General features: G+C 42.9%; 1 protein-coding gene across 1 annotated transcript in view; it reads right to left on the bottom strand.

Annotated features, from left to right (window-relative positions):
- The window catches only part of LOC309548144 (uncharacterized protein), a gene marked incomplete at its 5' end in the record, with an annotated part of 250,508 nt that overhangs the window by 218,110 nt on the left and 8,737 nt on the right, over window positions 1-23,661 (bottom strand). The window contains 6 exons of the mRNA XM_082248108.1: window positions 507-680; window positions 3,007-3,138; window positions 4,742-4,911; window positions 13,363-13,513; window positions 15,919-15,984; window positions 21,847-22,062. Of these exons, the coding sequence (XP_082104234.1) occupies window positions 507-680; window positions 3,007-3,138; window positions 4,742-4,911; window positions 13,363-13,513; window positions 15,919-15,984; window positions 21,847-22,062 (909 nt within the window). The remainder of the gene's footprint in view (window positions 1-506; window positions 681-3,006; window positions 3,139-4,741; window positions 4,912-13,362; window positions 13,514-15,918; window positions 15,985-21,846; window positions 22,063-23,661) is intronic.

Raw genomic sequence — 23,661 nt, 5'->3', positions numbered from 1 at the left:
GGGAGGCCTCTCCGGGGGCCTAGCCCCCTGTGGCGGTCTGATACAACATCTGATGCCACTGCCCTCTGGTTTAGAGGTGGCTTTTGCTATTATTTTATGCATTAGACTGTGTGCTGTTTATGTCTGTATTGCTATGTATAGACCTGTACTGTTGATCTTGCCTGTATTGTGTGCCCTTTCCTCTCCTAATAAACTTTGAATTTATAAAAAAAAAAGAAGCGCCTCTCTTCTCTATATTCTGGACTATAAACTGAAGGACTTACGAAAAGATGGTTGTGGAACGAATCATCTGAGTTTTCATTATTTCTTATGGGGAAATGTGCTTTGCTATAAGAGTGCTTTGGATTATAAGCATGTTTCTGAAATGAATTATGCTTGCAATCCAAGGTTTTACTGTACATACAAAATGTGCATGCCCAATACTATTGTATTGCATTTGTTTTTTTCTGGCAAATAAATGTGAAGCCAATATACTGAATAGTCTAAATTCACATTCCAATGCTTACCTTCAGCCTCTCTCTTAGGCTATCTCGCTCTGTAGTCATTCGGCGCAAATCGGAAATGGCGCTGTCACGTTCAGTCTCCACACGTCGCAGAATAGTTTGAGCAGTTAAGCTGGCTTTGGGTGTCTTTGGAGACCTCATGAGCTCTCTTCGAAGCTGAGTAATTTCTTGTTGAGCCTAACACAGGAATAGCATATAGTATATAATTTAGTACTGAAAAAAGGCCTTGAAAAGTTACAAGCCTTACTATACCAAACTAAGCACTAACCCTAGTTACCTAGTTTCCATGATTTACAATTGGTGGACTTTAGGCTTTCTTATTAAATAAAACATATTTTCACTGTATCTGTTGCTCTTTTCTCTATATACTTTATTAATTTATTGGCTTTCATTTGTAAACTCAGATGAAACTAACAGGGCGTCACTGGCTTCACTTAGGACCGGTTCACACCAAGAATCACACTAAAATGTGTTATGCATTCTTGTGTGATTCGCATGCGATCCGGGTGCAGTGCAATTTCAGGCCATTTCATTGAATTGGCTGAAATCACGCCAAACCGCACCAAAAGTAGTGCATGTACTAATTTATAAAACGCACAGGAACTGGATCACATGGTACAACTGTACCATGTGATCGGGTGAAAGCAAATGCACTGCGTTTGTGACCTGCATTTGGGGTGTCATTAGATTACCATTGACACCTGCTACAAATTGCAACTGCAGGGCAATTTAAATGCAGTGCAGGAAACACGTACGGAACAAGGGTTTCCTGCTCTGTGTTCTGGTGTGAACTGCTTAAGGAGCAAACAGAACTAACCAGCAGCCCCAGCATGTCCTTTGTAATAACAGATATTATGGGGGTCTTTCAGCAAGTTCCACTCATGAACACTATTAGTAGTTTACTGGTCTAGATATGATAAGGTAATGATGTTATAATGTGTAAAGCACTGACTTTACTGCCTAGTCTGTACAACTTACAGGTTATATAACTATAAATATAACAAATGCAAAAAGTTATTATTTTCCAGAGCAGCACCCCTTAACATTTAACTGTTGCCCACATATAGTCTAGGGAGCTCTTTACAGGGCAAACTAAAATGTTCCATGTCACATAACAGAAGTATAAGAAAGTAGATTCTTGTAAAATGATAAGAGAAACATAGGTTTAAAGTGGTTGTAAACCTCAGACATAAAATATGAACAAAGCACATCCTTCTATACTGTCTACTTGTCTCTATCCAAAGCACTGAGTGTGATTTCTATCTGACGCCTCCTTCCTTTTGGTGCTTTTCCCTTCCCTCGAATTAAAGCTTATAGCTCTTCTCACTGAGCTCAGCAGTATGAGACTTCAGATCTGAGAGATGCTGTGTAAAATGTGTGTTTTGGAAGACTGTAGAGGACAGGTTGCGGCAGATAAACAGGTACAATATATGTAGGATTTGTTTCATTAACGGATGCTAGTCTTTCCCTCATAGTCTCAGGTCAGTCACATACTGTTCATCCAGTTACATTCTGTATTGTTCTCACAACCTCTTATGGAAAAAAAGTGGTGGCTGGCAACTATGCTGCTATGTACAGTACTGTGGGGTGCATTTATCAATTCTGTTGCTAAGTAGAGCAGTGATAAACAGGATCAGTGAGACAGATTTATAAAAATTAGGCAGCTTCATTCATAAATTACTCCTTCTGCTACTCTAAAGTGGCATGGCAAAAGAATAAAGCTTGCCCTAGTAATTTTTTAATTGTGCGTTTTAATTACTGAAAATGTGAAATGTGAAAATGTGTCTTCGCCAGTGCAAATCTGTGTTATTCGTCCCAAGGATTACAGGCACAGGGCCACAAATAAAAAAATGTCACAAAGACTTTGCTAGATAACCTGACTTGCATATAAACTTGTTTATAATTTGCATGATAAATGTTCCTTTGTATGTCTTGCTAGCTAATAATTGTTGCTTCCTATACTATTGATGTTTGAGGGAATACATAAAGGGTGTCCTAAACACCCTATAGAATTCTATCAGCCTGCTGCACCGAAATTGATGGTTCATGTGGCCGATTCCTGTACCTGTTACCGACAAGTACATGAATCAATTAGTGGAATGCCAATACTGGATCTGAATTTAGAGTAAAAGGGGGGATTTACTAAAATTGGAGAGTGCAAAATCGAATGCAGCTCTATATAGAAACCAGTTAGCTTCTGTGTTTTATTGCCAAAGCTTAAATAAACAAGCTGAATTTAGAAGATGATTGGCTACCGTGCACAGCTGAACCGGATTCTGAGTGCTCCAGTTTTAGTAAATCTTCTCCATGTGTCAGTAATGTTATTAAAACTGGTGCATATGCTTGCCTGAATTAGATGCAGGTAGTTCTAAAGGGGGCTACCGTCAGGAAAGTGTCATTAGAGTTTTATTGAATTCCCATGATTGTTCCTTCCTTCTGATATCACAACCACCTAATAAATGAACAATTATCAAATGTCAATAATTTGATTTTAGAAAGTTACCCTCTCATAAAGAGCATTGCTTTTGTCTCGCTCTGATGTCAGGACTTTAACATTAGCCTGTATTTCCGCCATGTGTCGTTCATACTTTGCTAGCATGTCCTGGAGGTCATCTCTTTCCTGAGCGATCTTTTGCTGAGAAAGAATATGATAATGACATTACATACAGAAGGTGATCTTAGTTTGAAAAATGTTGAAAAAGTGTTTTTTTTTTTTTTTTTGCATGACTTCTTTTTATCTCATACAAAATTTTCAGTCATGCTGAAAGTGGTTATTTGTCAAAATATGTACAGAAGAGTCAGACTATCAATAATAAAACATCTTTAATAATAAGTGAATTTACATATACCTTATCTGCTTTAATGCATCAATGCATATCAAAAGCCTTTTTCCTTTTTCCTCTCTGTTTTGAAGCTATGAGAGCTCTGTGGCCAGCTGCAAGCAGTTCATATTTCACCTCTGCCTTATAAAGCTGTCTGAAGACCCCTTTGTCAAGCTTAGTTTGAAAAAAAAAAAAGGCTCCATGACATCCTTCTAAAAGTTTAGGTAACATCCAGTGAAATATGGATGTTACCTCTGAATTGACACTGGCATATCTCAGTGCACTTTCCAGTGAATAATTTTCTCAGAACTTGAACATTACGTTTGTAAGTAAAACATGCATTCAACCCAAAGAGGCCCCTTTCACACTTGTGCGACTTGTCCTGCGACTTGGGACTGCAAAGTCGCATGGCAAGTCATACCCCATGATTTCCAATCTGTACTGTTTATATCAGTGCAACTTCAAAGTAGTCCCTGCCACACTTTGGTCCAACTTGAGGTCCACAGTCCTCAAGATTACACAGGCATTGCCTCAAGTCGCATCAAAGTTGCGTGACTTTTAGGTTTCACAAGTGTGAAAGGGGCCTAAAAGAGAATTATGCAAACCTCATACAACGTATTTGCTTTGAAATGGGGCATTATGTTGTTGATTGACTGCTCTTTATAAAATGGGGTCTCCACTAGATAACCTAATAAGGCCACATTTGATATAAACCCTGTGCTGACTCTAACATTGCCTAACATACCAAGTCTGCATAAGCCTTTGACTTTTTTTCTGGAAAATTATAGAAAACTTGCTGATTCTCAAATATCATGGTGGGACATGAAAATGGAAAGGTTACAAGGCCTTCACATAAAGTAGTGCTCAATATTACACTTAAAGTGGAACTTTACCCATAACAACTTGATAAAAAATAATGTTCTTTAGCAAGGAACACACATTCCACATTATTAATTCTGCCAAAATGAGTGTGTGCTATAAACTGCCTGCAGCATTGTTCCAATTTCTTCTTGCCGGAGGCTGTCATTTTGCTGAAGCCCAGAGCCACTGAGCAGCAGTAAATCTTTAGGCTGTCAGGAGATCGGACTCTAGTGGCTCTGATTTTCAGCACAATGCCAAAAATGGAGAGCAACTGAGCATGTAAAGAGCAGGGTGGGACAGTGTATTACTGGATTTTTACCAGTATAGGCACTTATTTGTAATTTGCTATACCTGCAAAAGGGCCAGACTGAAGTAATTTAGCAGGACCTAATTTTCTGATTATAGTTCCAGATACTGGAATAAGTATGACCACTAAACAAGACTGCACTGAATGAAGACACATATGAAGAGATTAATGAGTACAGCTTGATCAAGTACTCTAATGTGACCAGAGAAAGGATACTTTCTATAGTCATTTAACAGGCTTTAGCTCACCCGGGAGGGACTGCGTTTGGGACTACTACTACGACCTCTAAGCATTTTCCTCAAATGCTCTGCTTCCCTCTTGTAGTGATCTCTTTCTTCCTCCAGGCTTTTAACAAATGAGTCCAGTTTAGAAGGAGATGTTGCCTTATTCTTTTCAGTTACAAAAATGTTCTTCTTCTCTATTCAATTAAGATAAAATAAATGATAATCAAATGGTAATATTAATAAAAAAATCAAAAACAGTTATATAAAACAGTATTTAGTGTCATGAATGTCTTTAAAGGGAAACTATAATGATTCAGAGTAAATTTTTTTCATTTTGTTTAGATGAATATTCTGTATCTTCTTTACTATGTCTATACAGTATATATTGTTAAAAACCTAACTCCAGTCAAAATTGTTTCTTGTTTTTGGATAACATGGAGAAGGGTACAGACTCGCCAGGTTTGTTTATCGCTGAGTTATGGTTGCCATACACTATATGAAAAATCGGCCGAAATTCGGTCATTTGGGCAGTTCGTTTGTTTCTCGGCCAGTAATGGGCACAAATTGGTATTCGTCTGTGATGTTTTCGAGCCAAAAAAAACAAAGGGCAGGTTTGAAAATTTTCTGCTGAATGAACGATAAATTGAAAGGTTAATGTGTTTCTTGTCCAAACTGTTTGCACTAGGTATATGTGAAAAAACAATAAAAAAAATTGATTCATTGATGGGCATTGAACGATTTATCGGTCGAGAATATCTACTCTCATGGCCGAATGTTAGTTTTTTGAAAATTAATTTGAACGATTTTTCGTATAGTGTATGGCCAGCATTAGTTATGCTGGCCATACACTATACGAAAAATCATTCAAACTCATTTTCGAATAACGAACACTCGGCTGTGAGAGCAAACTATTTTGCCATCATGTAATAACTGAATTTTGATCGATAAATCGTTCAAAGGATATAAATCCATTTTTCGTTAATTTTGTCACACATGCCTAGTGAAAATGGTTTGGACGAGAAATACATTACCCTTTCAATTTATCATTCCTTCGGCAGAAATTTTCCAAACTTGCCCTTCGTTTGTTTGGCTCAAAAAAGTCACGAATGATTAACGATTTGTGCCCATTAACTGGCTGAAAAACAAACTTACTGTCTAAATGACAGATTTTCGAATGCTCTTTCGCATAGTGTATGGCCAGCATTAGATTTACCTTCCCTTGCCTTCTTGATAGCCACACAGTGAAAAGGAATCATCCAACAAAAACACAGACAGCATTAAAAAACTGAAAAAAGTTCTAGCTTAGGCCAGCTATACACAGGTCGAATTCCGAAATAATTTTCTTTCGAAAATCTTATCTAAGAATTTTCGTACAAATTTCGCACCATTAGTGGGTTGCAGCAACGGCCAGTTTTTATGCGGCCATCGAATTTGAGTGATCGGGCATGTTGGAAATTTTTTTAAAAACTAACAATTTTCTAATCAATGACTCATGTAAGAAATATATTCAAAAAAGAAATGCGTATGATAGTATAATGGCCACACACTATACGAAAAAACGGCCATAATTCGGTTATTTGGACAGTTCGTTCGTTTTTCGGGCAGGTAATGGGCACAAATTGGTAGTGACGTTTTTAAACCAAAAAAATTAAGGACAAGTTTGGAAATTTTTTGCCGAATGAACAATTAATTAAAAGGTTAATGTGTTTTGCGTCCAAACTGTTTGCACTAGGTATATGTGAAAAAACAAACAAAACACAGATTCAATTATGTCCATTGAATGATTTTTTCAGTCATTACATGATGGCATGATCGTCTGCTCTCACGGCCGAGTTTTTCGAAAATTACGATTTTTTGTAGTGTATGGCCAGCATTAGAAAAGAAAATGCCCATAAAGAGAAGAAGATTCCCAGGCATTATAATTCTTTTCTGTAGCAACAAAAGGTGAAACTGGAGGCTTGGCTGGTCGAATTTCAAAATCAATGGTGGTACAATTGGATCACAAAACACACAAAGTTTCTTATTTTGAAAGAAAAGTCTTTCGGATCTAGGTTTGCCACCTCATTCCTTTAAACAAGGACACGCATTAATTACACAGGTTCTGTGGCTGATTACGTTGGTGATTAAACTCACGTAGTGCCTTATCTGCATTAAATTAGCCTCAGAACCTGTGTAATTACTTTGTGTCCTGGTTTAAAGGGATGATGTGGCAACTCTATTCGGAATTCGACCCATGTATAGCCTGCATTAGTTTGCACTTGTGGTTGGCGAGGAAGGGCTGGGTGGAGGTGATAAATTGGGATTTTTGACTTACCGTAAAATCCATTTCTCTGATGTTCATTGACGGACACAGCTCCTTATATTCATAACCATTGGAATATACTGCCTCCTACAGGAGTAGGACACTAGGCAGAAGAAATTTCTGGCTACAACCATGGGCAGTCCCAGGGGGTATCCTCCCTCTCTCTGCTATAGCCACTCAGTTTTGTTACAAGCAGTTTTAGGAGAATTATAACTCCACAGAGGGGTGGGTGTTGTGTCTGTCAATGAACATCAGAGAAATGGATTTTACGGTAAGTCAAAAATCCCATTTCATTTTTCGTTCATTGATGGTATTAACCATTGGGACATCCCAAAGCAGTGTTAAACATGAGGGGTGGGAAACAGCAAAAAATTCCCAAGGCTAAACATTAGCCAACCAGGCAACAGGTGCTCAACGAAACAACTGGATCCCACCTGAAAAAAACAATACAAATCTTTAAAGAGCATCAGGTCCTCTTAAACAGCAGCCTGCAAAACCTTGCGGGCAAGGGAAGCATCCACAGATGCCAACACATCCACTTTGTAAAAAAATGCACGGACAATCAGGTGGCCGCCTCGCAAACCTGCGTCACTGACGCCTGATGATGGAAGGCCCAGGAGCCAATAAGCGCCCCAGGAGAGTGCACCTTGACAGGGAAAGGAGGAACCTGACCCCTGATGGAATAGGCCTGAACCACCGTGTCTCTTTTAACCATCTAGAAATGGTCGCAGAGGAAGCGGACAACACTTTACGAGGTCCATCCGTGAGCACAAATAGAGAGTCTGACTTCCTGAAAGACTCCGTAGCTGGCAGGTACACCCTAATTGCCCGGACCACATCCAAGGCATGCAAGACAATTTCCTTCCGATGTTTAGGCCTGGGACACAGGAAAGGCAGCACAATGTCTTCATTCAAATGAAAATCAGAGACCACCTTAGGAAGGAATGACGGACAAGGGCGAAGCACCACCATATACCTGTGAATCACCAGATAAGCTGAACGACAGGATAAAACCACCAGGTCCGACACTCTGCACGCAGAGGTGATAGCCACCAAAAAGGCCACCTTCTGGGACAGCGTAAGCAGGGTAATCTCCTGAAGATTCTCAAAGGGAGACTGCTGGAGAACCGAAAGTACCAAATTGAGGTCCCAAGGCGGCATAGGAGACCACAATGGAGGGACCAAGTGCCGAACACCCTGAAGAGAGGTACACACGAGAGCTGTAGCCAAGGAAGAAGACCGCCAAGGCCGACACCTGGCCCCTGACAGTACTCAAGGCCAACTTCTGTTCAACCCCCGCTGAAGGAAGGTCAAGAAACCCGAGCCACCGAAAAAGAGTGAGGAGAAACCCTTAGGGATTCACACCACGCAATGTATATCTTCCACGTACGATGGTAGATCTTCCGAGAAGTCGATTTCCTAGCTTTTAACAACGTAGGAATCACTGATTCAGACAATCCCCTATCCTTCAGCACCTGGCTTTCAACAGCCAAGCCGTCAAAACCAGTGACTGTAAAGCAGGCTGGAAGATTGGCCTTTGGAACATCAGATACTGCCTGAGGGGAAGCCTCCAAGGAAAAATCAGCAACCAGCCTCACCAGGTCGGCGTACAAGGCCCGGTGAGGCCAGTCCGGGGCCACTAAAATTACCAGAATCTCTTCTGCCTCGGTCCTGTAAAAGTCTTGGCAGAAGAGGAGGGAAGGCGTAAATCAGACAATTCTGACCCCACGGGGTCACCAGTGCGCCTGTGGCATCTTTCAAAGGATCCCGTGACTGAGCCATGAACCAATGTACCTATCTGTTCAGCCAAGACGCCAACAGATCTACCTCGGGGGTGCCCCACCGGAGACACAACTAAAATAACACTTCCGGATGAAGAGACCATTGCCCTGGTCTAACGCCTGCTGACTGAGGTAATGCCCACCCAGTGGCGTTGTGTGGGTTGTCAGCGCCCGGGGCAAGGCAAGTAATTTGCGCCCCCTAAGCTGTGGACTTTTAGCACTCCCTGAGTTTCTTCCTACAATAGTACTCATCAGGCTGATTCCTACACTGACCACTACACTAACCTACCTGGTTTCTACACTGACCACTACACTAACGTACCTGATTCCTACACTGACCACTACACTAACGTACCTGATTCCTACACTGACCACTACACTAACGTACCTGATTCCTACACTGACCACTACACTAACGTACCTGATTCCTACACTGACCACTACACTAACGTACCTGATTCCTACACTGACCACTACACTAACCTACCTGATTCCTACACTGACCTACCTGTCCACTTCACTAACCTACTGGATTCATATACTGGCAACTACACTGACCTACCTGATTCCTACACTGTCCACTACAATGACCACTGCACTGACCTACCTGTCCACTGCACTCACCGACCTGTCCACTACACTGATCTACCAGACCACTACACTACCCACTACACTACCCTACCCACTACATTGCACTACCCACTACACTACACTGTCCTACCTTCATTATTCCTATACTGATCACTACACAGCGTGACCCTAACTGCTCTGTCCTAACTCACCCTGTCTGTTTATCTCTCTCGCTGCTGCCTCTGACACACTGCTGCTAGACTGGAAACGGGACGTACCTGAGGTCCAGGAGAGGAGGAGGAGAAGAAGATGGTGGTGGTTCACTGTCAGCAAGCCGGAGGAGGGACTCCCGTGCGCGTAGCATGTGCCACCCGGAGGAGAGGAGGAGGAGAAGAAGATGCTGGAGGCGTCCAGGCGGGACTCGATCACGGACAGGCCAGTCCCCCTGCCGCACATGGCCCTATTCGCCCAATAACAGGGCGCAGCGGAACAGAACATAGCGGCCTGGGACACTGAATAAAAATTAGGAGAACAGGCAGGAGTGACACATGGGAGCGGGATTGCGCCCCCTAAATTTTGCGCCCGGTGCCGTCGGCCCCCCCAGCACCCCCCACGCTACACCACTGTGCCCACCTAAAAATACCGCCTACCTCCAGAGTCGCCGGTACACTTCTTGTAGCCCCTTGGAGATTGACACAAGCCACGTCTGTGGCATTGTCAGAATAAATGCACACTGGACAGCCTTGTAGATGATCCATCCAATGTTCCAGGCCCAGCCTGATCGCTTGTAACTCAAAACATTGATCGGTAGTCTGGATACTTCCAGGGTCCAGACCCCTGAGCAGAACTTCTGCTGACGACGCCTCCTCACCTGGACAGGCTGGCATCCGTGCTGACCACTGTCCAATACAAAGGTAGGAAGAATTTTGCCCTGCCGGAGCGCCGGAGAACATAGCCACAAAATCAGGGACTCTCTTGTACCCCGGCTCAGCTGGATTTGGTTGTACAGAGACTGCGGATTCTTGTCCCAAGTGATGAAAATCTTCCGTTGCAGGGACCTCGTATGGAACTGCGCAAACTGGACTGCCTCAAAAGGTTGACACCATTAGGTCCAGCACCCGCAAACAAGTCCGGAAGGACGACCATCTGCTGGTCAGCAGGAGACAAACCGCAATCTGCAGTGTCTGAAGTTTGTCCAGAAGAAGAAAATAGCTAAGGCGGAGTCCAGAGTCAGCCCCAGATAGTCTAGGTTCCCCAGGACCGCGATCCCCGCTGGGGTAAAAATGCCAGTACTGGGGCCAAAACTTTACTGAAGACCCTGGGAGTGGAGGCGAGACCAAATGGTAACGCCCCAAACTGATAATGTTCTTCTCCCACTGCAAAGCGGGGGGAAGTGTTGGTGACCGACACATATTGGAATGTGAAGGTAGGCATCTTTGATGTCTATGGAGGAAAGAAAATACCCCTGATACATCTAAAGCCACCACTGTGCGAATGGACTCCATCCTGAACTTCTGCACCTGCACAAAGCAGTTCAGCGCCTTGAGGTCCAGAATTGCTCGCACCTTGCCCTCCTTCCTGGGGACTGTAAACAGTTAAGTAAAACCTCTGAAAATGGAACCAGGACAATCATCCCAACGCCTCAAAGAGGGCCTGTAAGCAGACTGGGGACAGTCAACGGTGGAAGGATAGAACCTTTCCGAAATAGAGAGCCGAGCCACTAGTGGCATCCAAATATACAGCACAGATAAACTACAGCCCCTGGACCAACGGGTACGCCAGCTTAGCAAAGGCTGTTGGGAGCTGTTCTCCAGAATTTCTCCAGAATTTTTTCGATACCAGGGCAATGGTGAACACCGGCCTCAATGCCGAGCCAGCCAGGGTGAATATATTGCGGGCCACAGCCTCCGCCTCTGTTGTCAGCCGGGTCCTTAAAGGTCCAGTCTCTTCTATCGGAATCATAATTGCCATTTTTAACCTGGAAACTGGAAGGTCCACCACCGGTGAAACAGACCACTTTTTGAAAAGGGACTTTTTATTGGGGTATTGCCTAGCAAACCGCTTAGGGAACCCAAGGAGACGCTTCGGTCGTCCCCACTCTTTCGCGACAATTCTGTCAAATTAGGCAGAGAAAGAGAAACACCTTTTGCCACTCTGGGTGGTTTGTAAGTGCCAAAGGGAACCTGCGCCCCTGTCACAGTCGCAGCTGCGTCCCTCATCTTTAGAGGCTCATGCACAGATACAATCAGTGCGTCCACCAGTGCCTTTACGTGCACGGTTGCGGACATGGAGGATCATCCTCACTATTTGAGTATTCTCCATTAGCCACCAGGGGGACCCACAGATAAGGCATGGCTGCCATCAAAAAATAGACCACCCCCACAGCGCCACCCCTTCAAAGGGAGGTGCCAAGCTGGCCAAATTGGCCCAGTAGGCCACAAGCTGCTGCCCAAATTTTTGTGGAGGCCCAGCCGCAAGTGCACAGGACCCAGCCAATATGGCCTGCAGAGTTAAATGACCAAAGAAAGAGCGGGGGCTTCAGCTAACCTCGATGTGGCCGCCCCTCCAATGGTGGCGCCCAACACAGCCGCATGGCCTAGTAGGCGACAAGCCACGGCCTAAATTTTTGTGCCGACCACACAGGGGCAGCAGAGGGAAGCGCGGATGCCCAAACGGAGGGTAGTTGCTTCAGCCACCCTCATTGGGGCCATTTCACATAGCTCCTGACCAGTAGGCCGCAAAGCCGCAAGCCTAAACTTTCGGCCGGACCTGGCTGCATGAGGCACGGACCCACAGATGCAAAACCATTCACTCCCCCAGCCCAACAACTGTAGCAGGGAGCACAGAGGACCTCCCTGCCCTAGTCACCCTGGATGGCGGGGAACCCTGCTCAACCCCCCCCCCCCGTTGCGCACCAGGAAAAAACCCAGCCAGCAGCAGCCCCAACAAGCCCCCCCTTAAGAGCATGTGGAAAAAGCCAGATCATAACCTCATCCGAGAGGGTGGGGCGGCAGACCCACAGTGACCACCGAAATTTAGAGGGGCTGGGGGGAAGGAGGGGAACCCGGGGGTCGGACCGTCCCAGGGAGGGGCCCACGTCCACCCCAAAACCTCAAGGGAAAGATGGGGGACAGCTACTTACCATACTATGGAAACAGGTTGGGCACCGCTCCGGATGGACCACCTCTCCATCAGAATGGAGGGGCTGTCAGCCAGGAGGAACACTGTGACTCAGGCTGAGGCCAGGTCGTATGCGCCCACGCGAGACGTTTAACTTGCGGGCCAGCCCCCGTCCAGTGCGGTTATGTCACGGCCCAACTAGCGCGGAGCTGAGGCCTGCGCACACTCACTGGCCAGACTGGGGGGAACACCGGATCTAGATTATCCAGCCCGTCGCCCAGTCCTGGAGTTGATTGGAGATTCTCACAGAAACAAAATAACAAAGTTAAGAAAAAATTCCATTTAAAAAGGAAAAAATTGCCAGGAAGGAAGATACCAGCAAGGAACTAGGTCCTTACTGCTTGGCTTGAGACTGGCTGAGGAACCCAGCACTGTTAAACGGGATAGAGGAAAAAGTGCTTAGTCTTCTGCAAGCTCTCCCTAGATTAACCTGAAATTTACACAGAGCTTTCTACTTTCACAGGTGAATAAAGTAGTGTGTGTCGCATGACTTACTGATTATTTAGGCTTCATTTGCACATGCGGTTGGGGGGTAAAAATGCACAGTTAAGCTGCATTTTTAGCACCCCAACCCCCCCAGGCTGCAAATAGCAATGGAATGCAACAGAGCAAAGATCACAGGAAGTCATCAGTTCACAATACTTTTGGCTGGACCAAGAGATTTTTTTCTCGTTTATCAAATATAACAAAATTTCTTTCAATTATATATTTTACAAAAGAGAAGTAAGTAGGAGAAGTTTATTGTTGGGGTTTATATACAAGTTAAAGGTATTTTCATGAATGTAGGGTTTAATAAAGTAAATGAAAAATACCTGTTTTCTCCAGTTTTTCTACTTTCTTGCTTAATCTGCTGTTGTCGTCCTGCAGCTGATCTAATAGGGCACTTATAGCTTTGTTCTCTTGTTTCCTTTCTTCAAGTTCAGCTTCTACTTTTTCTATATGTTCTTTAGCAATATTAGCATCCTGGGTTTAAAAACAAAAATGCAGTGAATAATGTCAAATGCTCTACGAACACACATATACTAGGCTTCAGAACTATTATTATGAATTTCACGCTCCGTAAAACTCCCTAAAGGCAAAGTTCATCAAAAAATGGTATTGAGCAAATTCAACAAATAGCCCTTTTTTCCCTTGCAGTACTGGTTCCTGCGTTTAAAGTGGTTCTAAAGGCAGAAGTGTTTTTATCTTAATGCATTCTAAGCATTAAGATGAAAAAAACTTTCTGTGTGCAGCAGCCCCCCATAATACTTACCTGAGCTCCCTCTCAATCCAGCAATGTTGCATGAGAGCCACGAAGTCTGGTGACTCTCCCTCCTGATTGGCTGAGACACATCAGCGGGCACCATTGGCTCTTACTGCTGTCAATCAACGTCAGTGAAGAGAGAGGGGTGGGCCGAGCCACGGCTCCATGTCTGAATGGACACACAGAGCAGCGGCTCAGGTGCCCCCAAAGCATGCGGCAGGAGGGAGGGGCCAGTAGCACCAACGAGGGACTCGAGAAGAGGTGGATCTGGGGTGCTCTGTGCAAAATCACTGCACACAACAGGTAAAATATGACATGTTTGGTATTTTTAAACAAAAAAAAAAAAAATAAGACTGTAGTATTACTTTAAATGCCACTTTGGACACCTCACCCTATGCCAAGGGCTTTCGCCCAAAAGTATACTGTCTAGTTACAAAGGAGAGTAGATACCTCCCTCTATCAAACCCCTAAGTGTTTACTCCACACTACACTCTGCATATTATGTGCCAGTCATAAGATGCAGCGAACAGTGTGGAGCCTTTAGCATGCCATGGAGTTTTCTCTGTGTAATGCTGTAAATGGAGAAGAAGCAGGTCACGGTGGATTTTTTTTTCTGTTTATTAGTTTGAATGGAAATTTGCTTGTTTCAGTGTCCCAAGAAATATCTTAAACATGTCTGTAAAGCACATAACTGTGCTTTACAAATATGTGTTTTTTTTTTTAAAGCAGTTGTATAGGCGGTCCGCCTATGTACACAAGGGAAAAATGGGGATCTTGTGTTTCTGCTAAGCATAAATGCGGATCTCTGTTTTCCTCTAATGCATCCATTCCCCACACAGTTAGAAATGAGAAATCAGATGTTAACCCCTTTCATGCCAGTGTCATTTATACAGTGACAGTGCATTTTTTTTAGCACTGATCACTGCATTGGTGTCACTGGTCCCCAAAAAGTGTCACTTAGATTCAGATTTGTCCACCGCACTATAACTATAAAACTATAAAATCGCTGATTGCCACCATTAATAGTAAAAAATAAAAGAAAATAAAAAGTCCGTGAATCTATCCCATAGTTTGTAGATGCGATACGTTTTGCGCAAACCAATCAATATACGCTTATCGGGATTTTTTTTTACCACAAATATGTAGCAAAATACAAATTGGTCTAAATTATGAAGAAATTTGATTTCTTACATTTTTTATTAGATGTGTTTTATAGCAGAAAGTAAAAAATATTGTTTTTTTTTTCAAAATTGTAACTTTTTTGTTATAGCACAAAAAATAAAGACCGCAGAGGTGATCAAATACCACCAAAAGAAAGCTCTATTTGTGGTAAAAAAGGACATCAATTTTATTTGAGTACAGGGTCGCATGACCGCGCATCTGTCAGTTAAAGCAACGCAGTGCCGTATCACAAAAAATGGCCTGGTCAGGAAGGAGGTAGCTAAAGTGGTCATTGGTGAGTGAGGATATATCCCAAACTGGTGTGTCTGCGACACCGAAATCTGGATAGTTGCTTGTTATTTGGCAGTGGCTATGCTGCCAGAAGGTGGAGTCTTTGTTCCCCCGAAAAGCGTTGGCGTCATCATTTTTTGTTACTTTCAATAAAACGACTACATAGTCCCCTCCATTTTGCTTCTAACTGGATAACAGGCACGCCGTTTACCCACCCCTACAGGTGTCCCCATAGCACATGGCTTTCTAGAGGCACCTACAGGAAGAAGAGGCGAGTAGCGCCAGTGGGAAACACTAAAAAAGAGGCAAGGGACTGCTCTTTGCAATATCATAAACCTCGTTTTTTATTTGGAGAAGAGCAGCATTTTATTATTGGCAGGAAAGATATACTTTTATATTCAAAAAAATTGTGTGATTTGGTAATACAGTACTGACAAATGAACTACTGATACACAAGAGGCTGATTTACTAAATGAGTTGAGGACATTCACACACACAAAAAAAAAAAGAGTGAAGAATTATTTAAATTACCCAATCGTGTAAAAAGCAAACTTTTGTTTCATCAGCACTTGATTGGATAACTGAAGTGAATTTTTACTTTTTTTTGTAAACAATCTCAACTTCTCTAATAAATCAGTCTCACAGATTCAAACAAACAAAAAATTTTACTTACTGATTTTAAATTTTTGATTGTGAGGTCTAAGCTGTCAATTGTATTTTGTTTTCTTCCGACTTCAATCTAAAAGCACAAAAAAATATTTTAGGCAATTTTATGAAAGTTTGAAAAAAGAGCTTGGTTAAAGAGGTTGTAAAACCCATACAACTTTTTTTTTTTTTTTGCAACCTGTAAGAGAAACACATAATGAGCTAGTATGCATTGCATACTAGCTCGTTATGAAATACTTACCTTAGAACGAGCCCCCGACGTGCCGCCTGCTTACCTGTATGACGGGCAACATGTCCACTCGGCCGTCATCTGGGATCGCGGCATCCGGCCATGGCTGGAGACGCGGTGACGTCACTCCCGTTCCTTCAGTGCGCATGCGCCAGTGACGTCACTGGCTGCATGGAAGGTAAATATCTCCTAAACGGTACATGTTTAGGAGATAGTTACAGTACCTATAGGTGGTAAGCCTTATCATAGGCTTACCTATAGGTAAAAGTGTCAGAGGAGGGTTTACTTCCTCTTTAAAGAACAGATCTCCTTTCACCATTTATATCAGATTTAATAAACACTCTTACACATTTAATGATGTGCAACTTTTTTATTAGTGACATAACACAAGGCAATTGATTACATAAAAACAAACAGTGAAGAAAGTAATTAAAATGTAGAATAAACCATATACCTGAGCTTACACACAATGTTAATTTAGTTGACAAAAATATTTTCTTCGGCTAAATTAACACTATTTTAATCTCCTAAAATCTGACTAAAACTACAGCAATTCAGATGACTAAAATACAACTAAAACTAAAATGGCATTTTTGTCAAAAGACTAAGGCCAGAGACGTAACTATAACCTTCAGGGCCCCGATGCAAGAAACCATTAAGAGCCCCTCTGACTCCCACCCCCCTTCCATCTGAGCTTTCAGTTCTGGGAGGGCATCCATGAACATCCTCCCAGAATCCTGGCTCCCACATGCCTGGGGCATGCATCCAGCATGCTCTGTGACTGCTGTGTCCTTCGAACAATCACAGTGGCCCTTTACCATGTGATCAGCTGATCACATGTAAACAAACTTGTCGGTTATTGGCACTCCTTTCTTCCCACGCTGTGTCTGTGTGAGGAAAGGAGAGCCATTAACCAGCAAGACTGTCAGTACAATGTTTACACTAAAAATCAGGACTCTGATCATCAGTGTCCTGATTATGAGTGCAGCCCCATCGGTGCTGCCTATTAGTGCTCACGAATGCCGCCTATCAGTGCTCCTGAATGCCGCCTATCAGTGCTGCCTATCAGTACCACCTATCAGTGCTCATGAATGCCGCCTATCAGTGCTGCCTATCAGTGCTCATAAAGGCTGCCTATCAGTGCCACCAATAAGTGCTCATCAATACCGCCTATCAGGGCCGCCTATCAGTGCTCATCAATGCCGCCTATCAGTGCTCATCAATGCTGCCTATCAGTGCTCATAAATGCCCATCAGTGCTGCCTATCAGTGCCCATCATTGCTGCCTATCAGTGCCACCTAAAAGTGCTCATCAATGCTGCCAATCAGTGCTTATCAATGCCACCTATCACTGCTCATCAATGCCGCCTATCAATGCTGACTATCAGTGCCACCTATCAGTGCTCATCAATGCCGCCAATCAATGCTCATCAGTGCTGACTATCAGTGCCACCTATAAGTACTCATCAATGCTGCCAACCAGTGCTCATCAATGCCACCTATCAGTGCTCATCAATGCCGCCTATCAGTGCTCATCAATGCCGCCTATCCGTACTCATCACTATCGCCAATCAGTGGCCATTTATATTTTAAAGTTGCACTTCTGTTTGTCAAAAGGTTGAATCTGTGTCTGAAGTGCATGTTCAAACCTTAATACCATAAATAATAACATGTTATTAGATTTTTACTTCAGAAGTATATAGTAATGTTGGCAATTCTATAAAATGCTTAAATAATGCATTACAATTTAACTAAACACATTCGATTTTAGTCGACTAAAATGTACTGGAGACTTTAGTCGACTAAAATATGACTAATGTGAGTTGAAAAGGGTGATCTGTGAAAAAGCTGCTACCAGAAAAGTAAGTAAATGTATGTGAAAATATGTATGGTGCGCTAAATCCAAATAAACATATAGTGATATTCAGATAAAATTAATCTGGTGCAAAAATCATAAAGTCCAACAGTCCAAAATAAAAATCTTTCAATCTGTGATGATATGATGCAAAACCAAGGAGTAGAAAATTCAAATGATATCAAGTAGATAGTGATGAAATCCCTCCACCTGGTTAATTTCTTCCTTACCCGGCGGATGAGAGGTAAGTGCAATAATCAATAACCAAGGAACACTCTTCATGTGACAACACCAAACGACCGTGCTCTTCACCACTGGTGCAAAAACCACAAAAGCCTCTTACCAGAAAAATATATTAAGTAAGCTCTGGAACCACCGTAGTGCCAGTATTCTGCTCCCTTCCCCTTCAGACCGGGCGTAGCAGGCTTTCAAAGGTATATCCTCATAAGAAGCACTTAAATATCAGTTCCCCATTAGGCCCTGTTTCTGCATGCATGGAATAGAGGATATCGAAGAAATCCTCCACAACAGCCACTCTCCTTAGGGATAACTTTTCTTCAATACCCACTCCATCAATATGTCTCGTTTGGATTTTCTGCCCTTTCTTGCTACATAAACTTTCCTGGGAACTTGCCAATGTTTATTTGGATTTAGCGCACCATACATTATTTTCACATAAAATATGACTAAAACAATTAAGATGATTGAAATATGACTAAAATTAAAATGGCATTTTAGACTATGACTAAAACTAAATCAAAATTTGCAGTCAAAATAACATTGCTTACACACGGTAAGATATGTTATTGATGTGAAATGTGGGTGTCCTGGTCTAAAAATACTCTGTGAAGTGGTACGCATAATGCAAATAAATTGCCATAACTTGTTTATAAATTGCCACCATTTAGGATGGGGCGCAATGCAGTGGCTGGTTGGCACACCTACTGCAGCAAGTAAAGGTTCCAATGCATCCCTTTGTTTACTTTGGTGCAACTGTTCATCAGGCACAAAGCTGCTGCTCCTGCTGTCAGCAGAAAGCATCAGCTAAAGGCACAGAGCTAAATGGAGCAGCTCTTTGCCATATGATCACTAGGATGGCGACTTACCACGAAAGATTGTGGAACATGTTTTTTTCTTGGGGGGGGGGGGGGGGGGAAGCTTTAAAATGACACTGGCTACCAATAAATCAACAAAAAGTGGGATTGTTTTGGGAGTTTAAGTGCCACTAAACACCAATATAGTTACATAGTAGTTAAAGCGGAGTTCTGCCCCCACTTAAAAAAATTAAAAGTCAGCAGCTACAAATACTGTAGCTGCTGACTTTTAAATAGTAGAACTTGCCTGTCCAGGGAGCCCGCGATGTCAGCACCGAAGTGATATTTATGTATCGGCTCTCGGGTGCCGCTGCCGCCATCCAGGGTAAGGGAACCCGACAGTGCTGGCTCCCTACTGCGCTCTGTACATTGCAAGGATTTGCAAACTTTGTTGCAGATTCCTACCTTTTGTTATTCTGAAGATATCACTGTGTGTTTCTCTGTGCCCATGTGGAAAGTGAGTGGTTGTATAATTATCAACCAGCTGCATCCCTTTAAACGTCATTTCTTATTGGAAGTATCTCACCAAAAATGACGTTTTTGTTGCCGGAAATGTCTGAAATCTGATTTGAATCTTAGGGTCCTTTCACACGAATGATCCGATCAGATGTGCCTGTCAGTTTTTCAGGCGGACCTGATCGGATCCTCCATGCACCTCTATGGGGCAGTGGATGTCAGAGGAGACATCTCCGCTGACATCCGCAGCTATCCAAATCCGGTCCGTGAAATCCGGACGGATGGAAACCCTATTTTCCATCCGTCTAGCAGATCGGATGAGAACGGACAGGCAGTCCGTTCTCATCCGATTCCCTCCATAGAGGACAGCCGGGATCTGACAGCTCCGTCTCTACACACAGAGCGCAGATGGAGCTGTCATCTGCCAGCTCAGCGGGGATCGGCGGATCGATCCCCCGCTGAGCACAACGGACTCCGTCAGCGGATGCGGGCCGTGTGAAAGGACCCTTAGAGCAGGCTTCTGGGAAAATCAGTGAGCCAATCACACAAGCAGGAAATTACATATTTGGGGGGCGTTTTGTACACACATTCTGTGAACAGAACACCTCCAGGTAGCCATGTTGCATTTTACAGCAAATTAAAAAGTTGCAGATTGAAAAGGAAAGGTAGCTTTTGATAACATTCAACTTCAACATGTCTTGGTTAGCAATTGTATATGCTATATTATTTTTTTTTATTTGCTAATTTTTAATTTGAAAATAGTAATTTAACAAATATGTAAATATCACAAGCATAAAAAGTGTAAAGTAAATAAGCCTATACTTCTCAGTATTCAATGTTAATAAAAATACACTTATGACCAGCAACTTAGCATTCTCACAGGGCTCCGTGGACTCCCTTGCCCGTACGACATGTTGTGTGTGGGAATCACAGGCGTGCAGTGTCAGTCGCAGGGTGTGCTGAAGGACAAAACTTTTCAAGAAAAAACCTTCAGCATCTGAGCCTATTACCATTCATCTATTTTATTTTGAAAAGATATAGTTAAAGTGATTGTAAACACTCTTTTTTTTTTTTTTTAAATAACAAACATGTTATACGTATCTGCTCTGTGTGGTTTTGCAGAGTAGCCCTGATATTCTTCTTCTTGGGTCTCCCTGGCTCCTCCCCCCACCAAGCACCCACCATAGCAAGCCGCTTGCTATGGGGGAACTTGTGCTGGCTTGCTCCCAGGTTTACTCTGTGTGTCCACAGACACACAGAGCAAGGCTCAACCCAGCCCCCACCGTACTTGCTGTAAATGACAGCAGCAGGAGCCAATGGCTCCCGTTGTTGTCTCGGAGCCAATGCTGAGGCAGAGAGCAGCTGCTCTGATGCACATCGCTGGATCGAGATAGGGCTTAGGTAAGGGGCTGAGGGAGCTGCACTCAGAAGGTATTTAAGCTGAATGCAGAGAATGCATTACATTAAAAAAGCACAAATCTCCATCCACATCATCTGCACATCCACACAAATTTACACAGCTTGCAACAATCTAGTTTTGAGGTGCAATGTTTGGTACCTAAGCAAACCACTGTAATGTCAGGTCCTGGCACTGTCACATCAGGGACTAAGGAGTTTGTCTCCGCCTATGTATATCTGGACTTTATGTTCTGCTGCCAGACTGGTAGCTGCTTTGATGTTCACTTCATTTCAGGTTACTTTATCCGGTCATGGATTCATGTTAAAGTACACCTCCTTTTACACTTAACACACACTACCACTTTGCCTTTTCAGGGAAAAATTACAGGTTCTCTTGTAAAAAAACAAAAATTAACAATGCCCCAAAACAGAGCTTGCACACAATCAGGTCTCAGCACTGCAACACAGCAGCAGAACATAAGGTGAGAATAGGGAAAGTAAATATCAGTGGCATACAAAAAATCCTGACAGTGCTCTGAGTAGGAAAGTGACAGAGTGTCTTTAAGAATAATAGAAATTTAGATAGATATACTTCTGTCACTAATCATTAGGTGAAATACATTCAAATTTTGGTATATTAGACCTCTTTCACACGGGCGAACAGATTGGGTCCGCCTGTCAGTTTTTTTGGCCAGAGTGGATCAGTCCATCCATTGCCCTCTATGGAGCAGCGATTGTCGATGTATATGTGTCCGTTGACACCTGTCGACATCCAATTCGATCCTATCCACTAAAAACAGACAGATGGGGATCCGTTCCTAGCAGGGTCCACCCCATGTGAAAAATATTTAATGAAAACAGAGCACTATATACCAAGGTATATATGTGTTTATAAAACACCCACCATTGCTTTTTCCAGTTCTTCCTCTGCAGCTTCTAAAGTCTGCTCCTTCTCTTTCTCCAGCTGCTCTGCCATCTTGTCTATCTCTGTGAGTTCTTTGCAGAGCTGTTCGTTTTTCCTGGTCAGGGTATCTACCTGACTGTTCACAACCGCCTTATTTTCTGTTAAGTGCAGAATGTGCTCCTTTAGGCCTCGGTTAGTATTCTGTAGTTCATCAATCTACAAGAAATGAGATATTACATACATAAACACCACTTGAAGGCAGAACAGGTCCATGATACAAGTTGAGAAATTTGTGTCGTCACTTTAAGGATAATAGAGATGGTCCCTTTGAGTCCTATTTTTTTCCTAAGGGTCCATTCACACTAGCGCGACTTGTCAGGCGACTTGGTCGCCTGACAAGTCGCGGTCGGTCGCTCGCCATTGAATAGTACAGGAGCCGTTCTAATAGGAGCGACACAAGTCGCTCCGACTTAGAAAAAGGGTCCTGTACTACTTTGGGGCGACCTAGAGGCGACTTGCATTGACTTCAATTATATGAAGACTTCACAGGTCGCCCCAGCAAGTCGTGTCGCGCAAGTGTGAATGGACCCTAACTGTTCATATGTGAACTTCTATATTTGTAGTTCTGCATTAAAAAAATACTTTGTACCACAAATATAAGTCTATTGTCTTTGTAAATGGTACATGGTAGGCAGGGAAGGGGAGAAGAGCCCTGGGGCACAGGGGGAGGGGGAGCGAATGAAGGAGCTTGCAGAGAGTGTAAAAAATATGCATTTTAAACATGTAAAAAAATTTTTAAAAAAATTATTAGGCAACAAAAGGCTTAAAGAATGCCTGTAAGATGCCTACCAGCGACCATGTATTTAAAATCGAACTATAGGCAAAACCTTTTTCTTCATTTTGGATAGAGTAAAGGAGGGTTATAACCCTGTTGGTTCATTTTTTTGCTATCTGTGCCCCAGTGGGGAGATTTAACTTCACTTCCTGTCTGAAAGAGTGTATCAACGTGCCTTACAAAAATTATATTTCATATTACATTTTGTTGGGGCTCATTCTACGATTGAATGTGGCCCCTGCAATTACAGATTTAACAAGCCAGACTAGACAGCTGTATTTTGCATTTAGACGACATGTTAAACCACCCTCCATTCATTCATTTGAACACTTGACAGTTGGATATTTAGCATTTAGATTACAAGACACTTTGCATAAGAGATTACTGACACCTCCCATAAACAATTGACAATTGCTTACATTAACACATGATAGCTGAACACAAACCGAGTGGCTGCCCCACAAAACACAATCTCCAAACGCACGACACCCCACACATACACAGGTGTATAGGAAACAAAATCCTTTTTCATGTAACTGTTTCTGCGAGATATGTCCTATTGTTAAATTGACTCATGACTTGTAACCAGTTTCAAGCAGTTTCTGCTGCCGAAATATCCTTTAAATGGGAGCACGAAACTTGAAATAAACAGTTGTGACTGCACTAAGTTTGAGTGCTGTGTGTTGTCATAACTCCCAGCTGGATGGAGGGGAAATTCATTATCTATTGGGGGGGTTAGCAACTGAAGGGCTGTAATATCATCGTGATTGCCTCCTGACGAGAATTGAGCTAACACTGTCCCATAACCAAAACAGGAAGTGAAAGGAAATCCCTGCAAATTAAGGGGATCCATTGTGAACCCCAGACTACCAGAATACCACTGGGGACATCACAAAATTTGGGATTTTCTTTTACTTTTTTGATGATAATGGTAAACAGGACAAGTGGAGAGAATGAATCTCTCTAACAAGGGTGCAAAC

The sequence above is a fragment of the Pelophylax lessonae genome (assembly GCF_965119305.1).
Source record: "Pelophylax lessonae genome assembly, chromosome: 2".
NCBI lineage: Eukaryota > Metazoa > Chordata > Amphibia > Anura > Ranidae > Pelophylax > Pelophylax lessonae.
The sequence above is the reverse complement of the archived record's forward strand: the minus strand, read 5'-3'. Positions and strand labels throughout refer to the sequence as shown.